The sequence below is a fragment of the Lycorma delicatula genome, chromosome 3 (assembly GCF_047948215.1).
Source record: "Lycorma delicatula isolate Av1 chromosome 3, ASM4794821v1, whole genome shotgun sequence".
Lineage (NCBI taxonomy): Eukaryota > Metazoa > Arthropoda > Insecta > Hemiptera > Fulgoridae > Lycorma > Lycorma delicatula.
In genome coordinates this window covers 148,429,583-148,446,850 of record NC_134457.1, presented here as the reverse complement: position 1 = coordinate 148,446,850, position 17,268 = coordinate 148,429,583, and the positions used below count along the sequence as shown (strand labels likewise).

Sequence of the window (17,268 nt, the reverse complement as noted above, 5' to 3'; positions counted from 1 at the left end):
TTTTTAAATATGAACAGCTGATGTTCATATTGATGTTTTGAAACAAAATGGTGGCTAGTCAGGCAAAAAACTTTTAAGGAAAGTTCTTCATTAAAATTTTCCTTATTCGCCTGTTGCATCTCCATGTGTCTGTCTGTATGAATCCACTGCTTATATTCTATTAGTTCCTCCAAGTCATAATCTTTAAGCTCATCTAATAAATAGGACTCCAATACAGTGTTTCCAGGACACTGTTCACAATGTTGTAGCATGCAATTCTTATCTAAGCTGCAGACATTTTTTCTCAATCAATACCTTGTAGTCATCCTTGATGGATATTGCAGCTATTATGAGCTAAACATTTTGATGAATGTTATAAATACTAACTGAATGTGTGCTAGCAGCACCAGCTGTAATGCACTACTTTGGCTTAAGTTTACAAAATTTTGAGAAGCCAATTTTTATGGCCATAATGTGTGCAGTAAGCTATGAACATCTCCTTTAAATTGCATAGAAGTAGATATTTCTTCACCATTGATCATAACTGAAACCAAATCTTTCTTTCCTGGGCAGATTCTGGAAAATTCATCATCTTCAAAAGATTTGAGGACTTGTCTAATGTCATCCTTTAATTTTTTTCTGGTGTCACCAAATTACCAATTTCAGCTTCCTGGCCTGCTTCACCATTCACATTGAAACCTGGAGTTCATCAGCTGTTTTCTCAATACTCCAGTTACTGGGTGCCAGTGTCAAAATCTGAACTTGTTGGCAACCTGAGATCAAACGTTTGGCTTTGAGCTCCTCAGTCAGGATATCCAGATCTGTACATTCTTGACACTGCTTACTCTTTAATGTTTGCATTACATCAGTAACACTGAAACCAGCAGCAGTTGGGCTGTAGTAGCAATAGCATCTTGTGCTCTTCGTACCATCTGCCCCAGGTAGCCTTTTGAATCCCATTTGCTGACATATTTAAGCTTCAAAGGAGAAATTCCAAGTGGTGACAGTGAGGCATTCGTTCTTCCAGAAGCCTCTAGCATTTCCACATCACTAGATTCTGATTCTAGTTGATTATCTTTTGGGTGAATTGAGCCAATTCTTGCCTACATTATGGGCATAACTTTTGACCTGGCTTGAATTATAATTTTTTAAAGCTTTTAATCGGTCAGCAGAATCAATAGACCACAATAATGTTCTGGCTTTGTACGACTTTTTTTCAAATGGATTACAGCAGTCCTTTTGGAATTCAAACGTCATCAGCAAAACAGCTTTATGATAGGAACATATTTCAGCATTTTCATTAAAGCTATTAACAGATCGCTGCTGTAAAAGTTCTTTGTCCATTGTTGATGGTTCTTTCATAGGCAACAAAAAAAATTTTTCCATAATTAAACATTAAAGACTTGTGGCATTCAGAGCCATCAGGCTTACCAAAATTGCAGGGGCCAAGAACTTCACTCATTTTAAAACAATTCAAAACACAGTTGGAGATAATAGTAAATTTCACGACTGATAATAGGACTGATGTTCACAAACTACTATGTGGATTTACAAAAAGTTGATGCTTATATACCCTTTCTTCAAAATAAAGGCCATTCTAGAAGAATTGGACTTTTCTAGAATATTCCAGAAATTTCTAAAATAGAATTTTCCAGTCTTCCAGGACATTCTCAAACTAGAACCTTTTAGAATGAATGAATTTTTCAGATCAGCCTAGAAAAGTTCTACAATTGATAAACATTTTCTGAAACACTGTAAATTTTTTTCAAGATATTGTAAATTTTAGAACATTCTTTAAAAAAGTATTCTTAAAATTCTTCTTTTCCATCTACAGCTGTTTTAATTAACTAGAAATGTCCACAGATTAAAAATCTCTGTCACATGCAAAAGATTAATTATTTTTGAAAAGCTCTTTTACCTACTATATTGTACGGTTCAAAAACAAAATGCATGAATTTTGTTATTAAAAAGCTGCCCTTTCCACCTATTATAAAACTTACAAAATCTGAGAATGTATACCTGAGATATAAGCCTTCAAAGATGGGCCAAAAACCATGATAAAAAATTTTTTACCAAATTTGGTGATGGATTTCTCCTGACATAAGATTTCAATTGCTTTGAAACTTCAGGATTCTACACATAATTATTACCTTTTTCAAATTACAAAGTCTCATTCCAGTTAAAGAATTAGATAAGGAAATATATAAGCTCAAACTTTGACTTCCAAAATGTTGGTGACAAATCTTTGGCTGAATTTCAGGTGCTATATCTCAAAACCAGGTTCCAAAAGAAACTTGTGACTGACATATGTGGATATAGTATAAATAGTTAACCAACATACCAAAATTCAAATCTGTATCTTTATTACTGACATCAAAATTGTTAGTCAAAGATAACAATTTTACATGTGAGTTTTTACATGTGTCCACAAACTATAAATAAGTGCATACCCCTTTTTCAACAGGCCACAAAAAATCAGCCATAGCAAAGAGCTGCAATTTGGTAAAATGGCATTTCACACCATGGGGAATTTTCACCAAAAATTTGATATTTGGAGATGGTCAACTGGGGATAATTTTCAAAACCTGGACTACTTGACTTTGAATGACCCAGGGAGGAAAGTACATTGGGGCATAAATTAAAATATTAAATTGTATGACAGGAACTAATTAACATAATGATTGTTTTAATAATAGTTATTTTTAATAACTATTTGTCTGTTTTAATATGTGTTTCCTGTTGTATCTTGCATCTGTAGTGTTAAAAATGTTTCTGTTTTAAATATATTAATCATGGTAATTTTTTTTTTCAGCCTCATGAATTTGATGAATGCAGGTTTGATGTGTCTGTGAATGACTGTGTTTGGTATTTGAGAGCTGAAACTCCAGAAGATAAACAGCACTGGGTTGATTTTTTAGAAGCATTTAAGGTAAGTATTTTCTTGTGATGACAAATTTATCTCATTAAAAATTTTTCTTTTAAATTAAAATTTTAATTTTCTGGTGTTATTATGAGACATTTTCTAAAATTAAGTACAGTAAAAAATAACAGTCAAATTCTTTTGAAAAAATTATATTCACCTGAAAGTCTGGATCTTAATCTAGGTAATGGGTAGTTACCATACTATTTCATGGGAGGCAGTCTTGGTGATTGCAGGCGTGAAACCGATAGACTTGAGTGCATCTGAGAAGCAGCAACGGTATGTTGGTAAGAAGTCTGGTGATTTGATTTCGGATAAAGTTCGAGAAATTGAACAACATGGCAATGCTTTGTGGCAGGTCAGATGGGGTGAGACAGTGGGTGGGCGTTTATACACTTGATCTGTTTCCAAATGTTGGTTTGTGGGAAGCCTCTTGGATGCACCCTAATAAATATGTTACACAATTTCTTTTCGGCCATGGTGCTTTTAGGAACAGATTGCAGAAATTTGACCTGGTAGATTCTGGGATGTATCCTTAGTGTGTACAATTGGATGACACCTACCATGCTTTTTATGAGTACTTGAAGTTCGAGTAAATGCACATCTGTCAGCGTGGTCTTATTGGGTCAGCATTGGATCTCTGTATAAACAGGAGGAGCTAGGCCAAATTGGCAATAGTGGAAAGTTTTATAGTGAAAGGATTGCTGAGGGGATCTAGTGCCCTACTTTGATTTCTCTTGTATTCTGTTTTTGTTGGTGTTTTGTTTTATAAATTATGTTTTTGTTGGTGTTTTATTTTATAAATTATGTTTTTGTTATTTTTTGTCCTTTGTTTTGTTTTGTTTCAGGATGCCTTAATATTTACCCTATAAGTCTGTCTCTTCTTTTAACTATATTTTTTCAAATGCTTATTTCTTCATCTATTTGTCGCAATACCTCTTCAGTTGTCACTTTATCCATCCATCTGATTTTTAACATTCTCCTATAGCACCACATTTCAAAAGTTTCTAATCTTTTCTTCTCAAGTACGCGGATCGTACAAGTTTCACTTCCATATAAAGCTACACCTCAAATATATACTTTAAAAAATCTTTTCCTGACGTTTAAATTAATTTTTGATGTAAACAAATTATATTTCTGACTGAAAGCTCATTTCGCCTGTGCTATTTGGCATTTTATATCGCTCTTGCTTTGTTCATCTTTAGTAATTCTACTTCCCAAATAACAAAATTCTTCTACCTCCATAATCTTTTCTGTTCCAGTTTTTACATTCAGTGGTCCGTCTTCATTATTTCTACTACATTTCATTACTTTCGTTTTGTTCTTGTTTATTTTCATGCAGTAGTTCTTGTGTAGGACTTCCATGCAGTTCCATGCAGTTCATTGTTCCTTATAAATCCTTTTTACGTTCAGCTAGAATCACTATATCATCAGCAAATCATAGATCTTTATCCTTTCACCTTGTACTATTACTCCGGATCTAAATTGTTCTTTAACATCATTAACTGCTAGTTCTATGTAAAGATTAAAAAGTAACTGGGATAGGTAGGGAACATCCTTGTCGAACTCCCTTTCTTATTACGGCTTTATTCTTATGTTCTTCAATTACATTACATACTGATGAAATCTTAATCATCTATACTCATAGACTTTTCTATTAACTTTGCATCAGATCATTGGTAATGATAGACAGTCTCTCACTCTAAATCACATTGTGTATGTTTGTTTGGCCTTCTTTAAATGCCCTATAGCACTTTTCTCACATTCCATTGGACATAACGTTATCCCTGTACATTTTACTAATCTGTATGAATTTTGGCGTCTTCTGTACCTCTTACATTTAAGAAATGAATTACAGTATGTATTTCACAATCAGCAGCATTGTCCTTGGTCATAGGCATTTTAAACAAGCACTGGAAAACTGTAAACAAGGACTTAATCACAGTAATGACATCTATAACAAGCCAATGGATGTAGTTTACTCAGTGCACATGTATGCAATGGTGACAGCTATGCTGCAGGACAAATCAAGACAGTAACTACTTAAAAAAAAATCACCTTGTACACACACACACACACACACACACACACACACACACACACACACACACACACACACACACACACACACACACACACACACACACACACACACACACACACACACAGAGAGAGAGACACACACAGACACACACACACATACACATACACACACACACACATATATATATATATATATATATATATATATATGCATGCCTTTATAATATCTTTTTTTTTACTAGGAAGCAGAAATAATTTCAGGATTTCTTCCAATGGTGAAAATAAAAAGAAAATTATGAACATAGGGCCAAAGTATTTAACAGATTGAGAAAAATTTCATCATGATTGCTGTTCCAACAACCAACCTTGAGTCCCTCAAGGAAGTGTATTAAGTGCCATCTTGTTCTCTATGGCCATCAACAGTATTACTGATTATGTGCACCCACCTGTTTCATGTTCGTTGTTTGTTGAGGATTTTGCCATATATACTACATCCCATTCAACAGCCACAGAAGAGAGACTATTACAGAACACAATATCTTGCCTTGAAGCTTGGTCCAAGGTGACCAGCTTTATATTTTCAATTGAGAAAACAAAATGTGTAGTCTTTTCTTGCTTGCGAGACCCTTTTATACCACAAATTTTTCAGAATGAAAAGCAAATTGCTATCTCTTGTAATATTAAGTTTTTAGGTTTGTTTTTTGACATCCATCGTATGTGGGTCAATAACATCAAACAATTAAAAACAAAATGTTCCAAACTGCTAGATATGTTGCGAGTTCTTAGCAACACCAATTGGGGGAGCCAATAGGTCATGTATGTTGCAATTTTATTATTCCTTAGTTTGTTCCTGCTTAGATTATGGTTGTTGTATCGCCTACTCTTCAGCGCATGATGCTGCGCTGAAGATGTTAGATGCTGTACATCATGCTTTACTCTGTCTTGCTACAGGTTTTTTTAGATCGCCCTGTCACTAGCATACTTGTTGAGAGCAGTGAACCATCTCTTTGGGATAGATGTGACCTATTTCTAACATCTTACTTTGTCCATCTTAAAGGGCAACCGAATCACCCAGCTTTTACCGCAGTTCTTGAAAATCTTAGTTTACAAAGGTAGGAGATCATCCACATGATACTGCACCTATGTACGTACCCAGCGGTTACTACAGTTTTTAAATGTTGACATACCTTCTATTTTTCCAACATATCACTGTTCATATCCTTCATGGAGAATCAACCTTATAAATTTTATTTTTGACCTTAGCATAACAAGAAACAATCAACATCAGCTATCATCTTTCAGCAAAGTTTTCACCATATTCTCTCCAAAATAAACCCAGATGCAATAGTATACACAGATGAATTGAAACAGAATGATACCATTGGAAGTGCATTTATTCTTAATAGCAGAATGTTTGGTCTGCATATTACAGGTATATTTGCTGCTGAACTGTACATTGTTAATAAGGCATTGAATATTGTTAACCCAAAATACAGTCATATTCTTATTTGCAGCAAATCGTGTAGCGCCCTCAGAGGTTTAGAAGATTTTTACTCTAGACATCCATTGGTCACTGAAATCCGTAATGAAATTGCCTAGTTGAATCATCACAACACACAAGTGAGTTTCTGTTAGATTCCTAGCCACGTGGGAATTTCAGGTAATGAAAGTGCAGATTCCGCTGCTAAAGAGGCATGTAATCAACCTCAATTCATCACTCATGTTGCGACGTTTGACTCATTAATTATATAAAACAATGTCTTTGAGCAAAGTGGCAAGGTAACTGGATGACCACCATTGATAACAAACTCTGGCACATTAAAGATTCTGTGTTGCCATGGCACTCCTCATGCAGGGAAGTGATCCTCTGTTGATTGTGATTAGGACATACCAGAGTCACACACGAGTATTTGATGTCAGCAGTACATGCACCACTATACGTATGATGCAACTGCCGCATGATTGTGCACTACATACTTGTGGATTGCATATGTTATGTGGCGTTGCATTGTAAATTTAAATTGCCCTGAAATAGCCGTTAATTTTTGGGCAACGATATTGAAGTTTTAGACTGGATGTTTCTGTTTTTGCATCGTGTTGCTCTTATATACAAAATTTTATATTGTGGCATATAGTTTTTGTTTTGGAGAAATTTTTAATGTGTCTGTTTTTTCTTTAATTTTTATATTTTTTTGTTGGTTTTTTATTGTTATCCAAGAAGGGGCCCTTCACCCCTCTCGGGTATTGTGAAATTTTATGTTTACGTAAATTTTATATTGTTTTGTTTTTATTTTTATGTTTCTTTTAAATAAATCTTATCGTATATTCAGATTCCAACTGTGATATTAGTTATAAGTTTTTAATAATATTAGTTTCAAGTTTTATTTCATTTTTAATATTTTAATTTTATCTTAGGTATAGTTCTTATGTTAGTTATAGTTTTTATGTTAGTTTTTAGTCTTTTTGCTATTCGAGAAGGGGTCCTTTACACTCCTCTCGGCATTTGTAAGGTTTTATTTTTAGTTGAATTTTATATATTTTTATTTCTTTTTTTTTTATTATATTACATGTATTTTAATTCTTTTTATTTCGGGCGATGATAACGCAAAAGGGTTCTTCACCTTCAAAAAAAAAAATTAACTTTTAATAATGAAAAAGTAAATAACCTGTAGAATTTTGATACATCACTGTATAACAGTATACCTTCAAGTTTCACTCCCACCTCACACACTCATGAATCAAAATTGGCTGCTACCATTTGGAAACAATTTATAACTAAATGTTGCAAGTAACCACCTCAATGACAGTCTGTTATTCATAGTACAATCGTTTCATTGAAAGAGGTTGTGTATCACATAGGATGCCAAGTCAGGATACAACTTCAGTATCTGAAATAGCCGAACAAGTGCGATATTCATTCGCATTCATTCATAGTCCAAGAAAATCTATGGGACACTTACAGCAAGATTGCATGCCACCAAATCATCATGCAGTCTTGTATCTCAATAGTAAAGTCCCAACTTAGATTGGATTTGGTGGATCAATTTCCTGGCCCCCATGATTGCTTGATTTAATTCTGTTCTATAATGCATCTATCATTATGCCATTAACATTTTGTCATCATGTCATTTGTACAGCTAATTTAGTTAATTATCCGAGGTGTAATCAAAAAATAATGAACATTTTTTAATTGCGCTTACTGTGTCTTGTCAATTGAGTTGATCTTTTTTCTGGATATTGGTAGTACTGTCAGTGATAAACATGTTAATTTTCATCTGGCTGCAATGTTTAGTTTGTGTTTGTCAAGTGAAAAAGGAACTACTTTACTATGTTGCGATTATTTGTGTGGTGAAATATCGGATCAGACTTTAACATTTTGTATTAAATTAAAAATTTTTGTATTTTTGCTACAATAATAATATAATTATTTTTAGTGTAGCGGAGCAATTTAAAATGTTAACGAAGGCTTTTGAAGATGATGCTATGTCACAACAGCATGCTTATGAGTGGTACAAATACTTACAGGAAGACCAAGAAGACGTTGAAGATGATTCAAGGTCTGGGCATCCTAATGGATCAATCATTGCTGAAAATTTAAAAAAATTTAAAGAGATTGTGCTTGCTAAATCACATAATCACCATTAGAAAGGTTACTGAGGAAATAAAAATTTCATTTGGCACATGCAAAGCGATTTTGACCAAGGTTTTGAACATGAAAAAAATGTTTTGAACAAAACATATTTTGTTCATATAACCATTGATCAACAAATGCTTACTGATTGTCTGTTTGGTCTTGATAACCCAGACTTCTTTCTTTTTTCGTCCGGGAATTACCGGGAATTGTTTAGCCTCCAGGAATTACCGTTCAGGTATTACTTCAGAGGAAAAATGAGGATGATATGAATGAGTGTAAATGAAGTGTAGTCATGTACAGTCTCAGTTCGACCATTCCTGAGATGTGTGGTTAATTGAAACCCAACCACCAAAGAACACAGGTATCCACGATCTAGTATTCAAATCTGTATAAAAGTAACTGCTTTTACTAGGACTTGAACACTGGAACTCTCGACTTCCAAATCAGCTGATTTGGGAAGACACATTCTTCACTAGACTAACCCAGTGGGTTGGTCGATGACCCAGACTTACTCAAGTGTATCATAACTGGTGACAAAATGTGAGTGTGGCAGTGATGTCAAGATGAAGGCTCAATCGTCGCAGTGGAAGTTTCCTGAGGAGCCAAGACCAAAATAAGCTTGTCAAGTTTGCCCAAATGTTGAAGTCCTTCTAACCATTTTGCTTGACTACAATCGATTTGTTCACAATCAAAAAGGACTACTACCCAGAAGTTTTATGCAATTTGTGTTAGGCAATCCTGGAAAAGACACAAACTTTGGAGAGATAACTTGTGTATTTTGCACTATGACAGCACATCGGCGCACACCACTTTTCCAAAAGTTTTTGGCAAATTATAATATTACCATTATGATGCTGCAACCACCCTATTCTCCAGATATGGCTCTCCATGACCTTTTCTTATTTCTCAAACTTATAGGACAATAGGACAAAGTTTTTAAGCAGTAGATAAGATAAAGATGAAATTGCAAGCCTAGCCCAAGGTGATAACCCAAAGAATTTGTACCGGATGATTGGATGGAACGTACTAATTGCTGATTGTGAAGTATTTATATTGTTTATTTTCAAGTGTAATAAAAAATATAATTATTAAAGTTCTGTTCTTATAGAATTTAAGTAAAATGCCATTTTGCATTGTAAGTGTAATTTTTTATTTATAAATTATTGTAAGTTTATTAATCCTAACTTTAAAAAGTTTCATAATCCGTCATTAGGGTAATATTTATATTCTAGTAAAATTATTGGATTAAATCTTTTCAAAAGAAAAAACTAATTAACTTTAATAAAATTATGATTTGATTAAAATTAAGTTATATTCCTAAAGTGTCCTGTTACGTTATTTTTTCTGGAAAATTCTTACGCAGTTAGATTTAAGAATTGAGAGTATGTGATTCATCAGCCTCTAATAATTACTTCTCAGTATTCACCATGCTAAAGGATAATTCATTAGTATTGTCCATGCTTTCAACATTTTGTTTATCCATAAGGTATTTCTCTATTACAGTCAACTCCTAATTGTCCATGAGCAGCTTAACTGTGAGGTCTCTTGGAAAAAAGTTTAAAAACTTAAAACGAAGCTAAAAGTGAAGTTTTTTCATTGTTCTGTGATATGATTTACTCCTTCATTCATTTGCTACTTAACGTTTAGAATTTTGTATTGCTTTACTTATAATAGTTCATTGTGTATTATATGATATGACAATAGTTCATTGTGTACTATTATTATGCTACGCAAACTATGAAGTTCAATTAAAAGAAAGTGTTTTCAGTACTACAACTTTTATCAGGTTTTTATTACTTTTACCAGGTATGTAACAGTGTAGTGTACTGTATTTTATTTTATTATATTATTTATCATTATATCTTAATACAATAGTGCATGTAAATACTGTACTGCTGTTCATTATTAAATCGTTTTAACACATATTACTTTATTAAATATTGTTTTTGGAACAACCACAATTTTGCTATGATTTTGACTTATCCGTGATCCTGTTCCTGTTCCTGGTTATTGTTGTGTATAATTGGGAATTGGCTGTATAAGTTAATTTTTGTATTGGTTTGTCAATTAAGAGTTTGCTGCTGATGTAGTAAGAAGTGCATATAAGGGATGTATAAATGTTGTGCCGAAATAAGCTGTACAAAAAAAAACTGTTTACATTATGTTAAAAATAGAAAAATTGTTATTAAAGTAACAGGTCACTTAAAATTTTTTTTTTTCTTGAGTGGTTGGGTCATCAGATTGATTAATGTGTATATCTGCCTAATTTTGGGGACCATATTATTTTGGTTTCTTAGTGGTTTGTTGGTTTTACATTTAAGTTTTAAGTATAATAGTGTTGGGAAATCTGATGATTAATCTCATGTCACTCCTCAGAACAATGAAGCAACATTCCATTATTGAATGATTTCACTGTTTGTTTGGCAAAGCAGTTTCCTTTGCCTTCTTGTTTTTCAACAATTTTTTTTTTCTGTTTCACTCAAGTTTTATTATGTCTCTATATCTCATAACATTCTCATTGTGTTTGTCAAGTTTTAAAAATTGTCATAAGTTTTAGTTGTTATTGGGTCATTGGAGCTGGATTTCCATAATAATTAGTTCTCTTATTCTTTTTACTATTTTATTTTCGGGTGTGGGGAAATGCTAAGAAATTTTATGCAGATAATTTTTCAGAAATAAAGGAACTCTAGTGTATAAGGAGGAGTAAGATGTGGGTGGTTCTGGGTCAATTTTTCATTCTAATTAAAAAAATATTCACTGAAATATATGAAGAAGGTATATAATTGCTTGTGTAATTACATCCTGTAATTATTTTTGTATCTTGTATTAATTGTATGAAAAAATTACTATGATGCTTAAAATTGTTATATGTATTTTAAAAAAGTAAAAGCAATCCATCTAACATTTTGTAAGAAATGTTGGTGAAATTGTCTTAATAATTTATTGTAATTATAATTTGGTCAAATTGATTGTCAATAGTATATATCTATTGAATATTGCATATTATGTTTATTTTGTATAGTTTATATACTAGTGATTATATATATATTTTTTTATTTTATTTTATAGGCTGAATCTGGTTATGGAAGTGAAAATAGTTTAAAACGTCATGGAAGTGCCATATCCCTTACTTCCAATACCTTGTCATCAGCTTCTGCTTCCAGTTTCAAGAAGGGGAATGGTAATTTTTACTTTTGTTGTCGTTATTTATTTATTTGTATTGTTATTATTACTTTGAATATGATTTTTTTTAATATATTTATTTAATGAAAAAAAAAATTTATCAATGAAATGACAGACACGATAGTGCCAAATCATAGGTAGGAATTAACCTGAGATTAGCTGATCTGGAAAGCAAAATGATAACTACTATAACAACTGCCTGAGGATTTAGTGTAATCTCCATTTATCAGAATTTATTAAAATATATTTTGCCTGCCCTGTGGCAATTCTGGTTTCCACACCATTCCCCCCTGTTTCTAACCCTGATGGGCTTTACTGGAACCTCTAAACTTGATAATACAGTACAGTCATCAGTTTGGCCTCTTCCAGGATACCACCAATGCAAATATCTTGGCAGACATTTCTATCGGTGGAACTTAGTATCTTGCTATAAAGATCCTTTAAAAAAATTCTTCATAAGTAAATTTTTTTTTGCAATGCAGTGTTCAAAGGAGCTGCTAAAAATAATATAAGCATTGCAGAGGAAGTTGCTAAAAATAGGGTGTTTTGCAATAGAAATAATCCTGAATTCTTGAAGTGTTACAGAATTGTAGCTTTTACTTAAGCGCAAATTTTTTCTTTGAAAAATGATCTGTGAAAATACACTCATCAAATGAGATAAAGTATCTTATAAAGTGCCTTCAGTTTTTAAAAAAAATTGTTGTTTTTTATAATGCATTATCAGATAGATTTTTGTTTTCATTTTGATTTTTATATTGCACTTCATAACCATTTTTTAGATAATTGATTTCAAATTTTCTGAAATTTTAAATTAAAGTTGATGGATTTATGTTATAAGATCTGAGTATTTGACAAAATTGAATTCTCTAAGAATATATCTCCAAGTTGTGTGTTAACAATGTTTATATAAAACAAAGAAAGAAAATCAGATATATGTACAGAGTGCTACCAAAGTGGTTAGGAGGGGGTCAATACAGGTGGTGGTGTGGGTAGGCAGGTGCATGTGGTCTCCCTCTGTTCCATCTGTGATCCATTTCACTAGCCAACATGGGTATGGAAAGGAGCTCTTGTGGCTTTGCTGTGCATGTGTATTTTGAAAACAACTGATTGTGATCAAAGCAAAGAGCTTTTCGGTGACAGTTCAACATTCCATGCAACAATAACATTCCTAGTGTGAACACAATTCAGTCCTCAGTTAGGCAGTTGGAGGAAACTGGTAGCACACTTAGAATATGTACACATGGCCAACACAGGTCAATCAGAACACCAGAAAATGTGCAGCTAGTGAGAGCAACAATCGAGCAGTTGCTAAGATGTTACTTGGAGGCATATTATTGCCTTGGGGATCTGGCATTTCTCTCACCACTACCCCATTCGGTCACCCTAAAGCATAAGACCAAATGTTCGTACCACAAATGGCAACTGAGGCTCGAAACAGTTTCCTAAATAGCTCCTAGAGCTTACCTAACAGCGTTAGTGGACTAAGTGCTGTGCCATACACCACTGGCTTGCATGTCCCACTGCTCACTTGTCATATATTACTAAAATTGGTAGGCACACCCTATCAACTACTAAAAGATATACGACATCAATAAATTAAAATTTATTTTTCGTCTAGACAGCAATTCGCTGCCACGCCTAGGTTGCTGAATGCCAGCAAGTACCTGTCCACCATTTTACAGTTCTTGGAGCCATAATTGGTTGGTGGTCAGCCATACTCAGGGTTAGCTTCCCCCAGCAATGCGGTAAGTCTTTCCCTTAAGCAAACTACTGATGCTGGTTGAACAAAGTAACTGCATCATGAACTCCCACATGGTTTGACAATGGGGCTCCCATCACATTGACTCCGCTGCTTGTGAGTGACCAATTTTCCCCTTGACCTCTAAGTTCTAGGGTGGCCTAGTCTCTGGTCCCCCTAGAGCAGGGCAGCCAGACATCAGGTATTTGTTCAACTGGACCTCCCCGCAGACGCACAGCTCATCAGCTCCCAGGCAGAACTGAAACAGATATTGGTTCAAATTGGTGTGGTTGGTGAGCACCTGGGCACCTATTGCCCTTAAAAACGAAATCGAGTCATACCATCCCCCTAGATCCTGTACAAATTTATACAAGGATCTTCCCTTAGCATCTTTAAACAGAGCCATACGATAGACAAATAGTCATGCACTATGGCCTGTTGGGCTACAGGAACATTGCGGCATTCAAACTTATAGAGGACAGAACTCCAACACAAAGAAGGAAATACTGGACTGGGCACCTGTTGCCTTGGGAAGGCAAACTGCAGTTTGAGGAGGATTCTGCATTTAAATTTAAATTTTCATCCCTTCAAAGTAATGATGTCTCAAGAATTGAGCCCAGCAGACTACACCAACTGCCAAAATCTGTGTGAGCAAGTGCTTGCACAGGTCATTCCTGAGGCAGCTTTTTTTATTAGCAATGAGGCATATTTTCACCTCAGTGGGGTTTGAATAAACAGTATTTCCACTATTAAGCTGAAAATAACCTCTAAATTATTCATGAAAGCTGCTACATTCCCATAAACTGACTGTGTGGTGTACTATATTACAATTTGCATGATAGGCCTGTACTTCTTTGAGGAGGATAGTGTGACTGTGACCATGAATTCTGAACATGAACATATTTGTCTTGCAAAATTTCAGCTGCCCAGAATGGAAGAGATTGTTGAAGAAGAGGGACTGGGCAATTTGTGTTTCCAACAGCATGGGGCGACAGCTCACACAGCCTGAAATTCCATCAATGTTTTGAAAAAAGTTTTTCCTGGACGAGTCTGGTCTTTGAGGGAGTGATGTGGGGTGGCCTACATGATAACCAGATTTAGCCTTTGGGATTTCTTTCTTTGGGTTTATTTGATGGAAAATGTGTTTAAACACCACTCTCACACCCTATCAGAGCTAAGGAAGCAAATTATTGAAGAAATGAATACCATGTCCTGCAATATGTGTGAACGAGCTGCACAAAGCTTAAGAGATGTCTCCAGCAGTGTGTTCCTGCTAACAGCCGCCATCTTGAGGATGTTATTTTCAGAACTTATGATTACTAAATGGTATGGACTGTTAATTTAGAAAATAAACCCATTTTTTCTCTATATATCCTAATTACATTTTTTTATAACTCCTTAGAATTGCTTAATTGGTTCTGCTGCACCCTTTAAACAATAATAATATTTACTTTTCCCAGGTAATTATTATTTTGATGGAAGAAAGTGCATATTCTCAAACAGTTTATAAAGAGTTTATATTTTTTAACAAGGAAATGCATTTTTTTTAAAATCATTTTCTTGTTTGCCATGACCAAAATAGAAAAACTTGATTTTTACTAAAATTCTGCTGCAGATTGCTTCAATAATTTTCATGTTTAAGATATATACTGTTAACATTTTTCTTAAGATTTATAACAGACCTGATGTTTATATGTTTAGTAATACTATTGCATAACCAAAAAACTGTTTGTTCATGCTGATGTTTTATGTACTACATGGAATTTCATTATACTATTCGAAAAAAGGTATAAACATTATTGAGTATTATTGGTATGTAATACGTGTTAAATAATAATTATATTTAAACAGTATGTCAAACAAAACTTTTATTTATTAATAATGTTCGTATTTAGAAGTATTTATAATTTTTCATCTTGTAAGCAGTTATAGTAGAATAGTTTTGCCAGTACAGTTCTATTACCATCTATTTTTAACAACCTTCTTTGCACATTCACAGGCCTATTCTTAGCATTTCCTTTGAAGATTGTATAAAAAATATTTTATGAAGAATTTTTTAAAGGTTTTCTATAGTAAGTTCCATTTTGTGTAATTATATTCTGGTCAATCCATTTCAAATCTTACAATAAAAATAATTTTGGTTGCTGAACATTTTTCATTGTTGTAATATTTTTACCAGGGGGTTAGTATTTTTTTGAGATTCTTTTTTTTGGCAGCAATTTTTGTTTGTGCAGATTGCTCATTTTTCACAAGTAGTGTATTTTGCAGAAAACTGTATAACTCCCTTATTTTTAAAGATATCATGGTAATTTAAAACCCAGAATTTCCAGCATGAAATTGTCTAAAATTATTGTTTAAACTATTTTTTTTTTGAGTATTAAGGAAGTTGGTGAAAAAAAATATATATATAAAATGAAATACAATTAGTTCAATTTTTGAGGCCAGTATTTTTCATGAAGGAAAAGTCTTACAATGATTACTTTTTTCCTGTTAAAGTTTTCTTATAACATGGCTTGGAACATGGCTTGGCTAGGAGACTTATGTCCTTTTTCCTCTAGAAAAAAAATGTCTGAGAAGGTTGATTGGCTGTATTAAACCATTTTCAGTGCCTTATATCTAAAAAGGGACTTAGTGAAAAAATTTGAAAATTTTTCAAGAAACTTCTTCCAAATCTAAACATGCCATATAAATTTGATTACTGAGACTTTCATAGTTTAGTAGTTACAGAGCATTAAAGTTTGTCAAAAATGTGTGCTGAGTTCTTAGCCGGCTGTTATTGGTCATTTATGTCTTTACCAACCAGAGCCTCTATATTTATGGTTAGATAAGCTAAATATGATTTAATAATAATTCGTCATGACTAAAAAGTAATAAGTACATATTTATAAAACACCATGTTCTGATTGTGTAAGGATTAAAATATTTGAATTCAACTACCAGTACTTAATTTTTATAATGCGCTGGTGTATGCATTACAACTCAAGCCCACAAAGTTAAAAAAGTACAAATAGTCATTATATGCCAAAAAACTTTAAATTAAACTTTTAAATTTTTATTATAGCTTTGAATAAAGCCTACTGATTTGTAGCAACAGGAGGTTCATGCCTGAGCTTGTTGAGTCATGAATCTCCTTCCTCCACCATCTGACCACATGAAATCTGTGGCATAAGTGGATTATTTCAGTTGTGTTGTTGATTGACATGTGCTTTGATTTTATTTAAGGTTTCTTTCTTTTAAAATTCTTTACATAGTTGTTTTGTTTAGGCCTTTATGATATATTTATGTACAGTAGTTAATCATTTATTATGAATTTTTGTTATATGGGTGAAATGATAAATTAACAGTGTTATAAACAAGATTATAAGCCAGTCCTGGAAGAGGTAATTAGTATAAATGATATGCAAGAACAAGAGCAAAACTTATTAAGAATTTATTATAAGTTCCATTAAGAACTTATTAATCTATTAAGAATTTCTGTTGAAATTAAAAAATATTTGTCATTACCATAAATTAAAATATTTAGAAAAGTTCAGTCCCGTATTGAACTTTTCAAAAAACCTGTAAAAAATGGCTTGCATAGTATACTACTTGAGCATCGTTTTAAACCAACAAATTTTAATACCTGGGAAACCCTTTGTCCAACACGTGCTTCAAAAATTTTTAATACCAAATCTGTCCTAGCAAATATGAAGATGAATTTGTTACTGAAGCATATGAACTCATTGAGGAAACAACTTTGCAACAGGCTAGATCAATATGTGAAACATTAGA

At 33.2% G+C, this 17,268-nt stretch overlaps 1 protein-coding gene across 2 annotated transcripts in view; it reads left to right on the top strand.

The window, feature by feature from the left end:
* cert (ceramide transfer protein) overlaps positions 1 to 17,268 on the top strand; it is a 77,675-nt gene that overhangs the window by 24,908 nt on the left and 35,499 nt on the right. For both annotated transcript variants that reach the window (XM_075360789.1, XM_075360790.1), the window contains exons 2-3: positions 2,792 to 2,908; positions 11,646 to 11,757. In XM_075360789.1, coding sequence (XP_075216904.1) covers positions 2,792 to 2,908; positions 11,646 to 11,757 — 229 coding nt within the window. The remainder of the gene's footprint in view (positions 1 to 2,791; positions 2,909 to 11,645; positions 11,758 to 17,268) is intronic.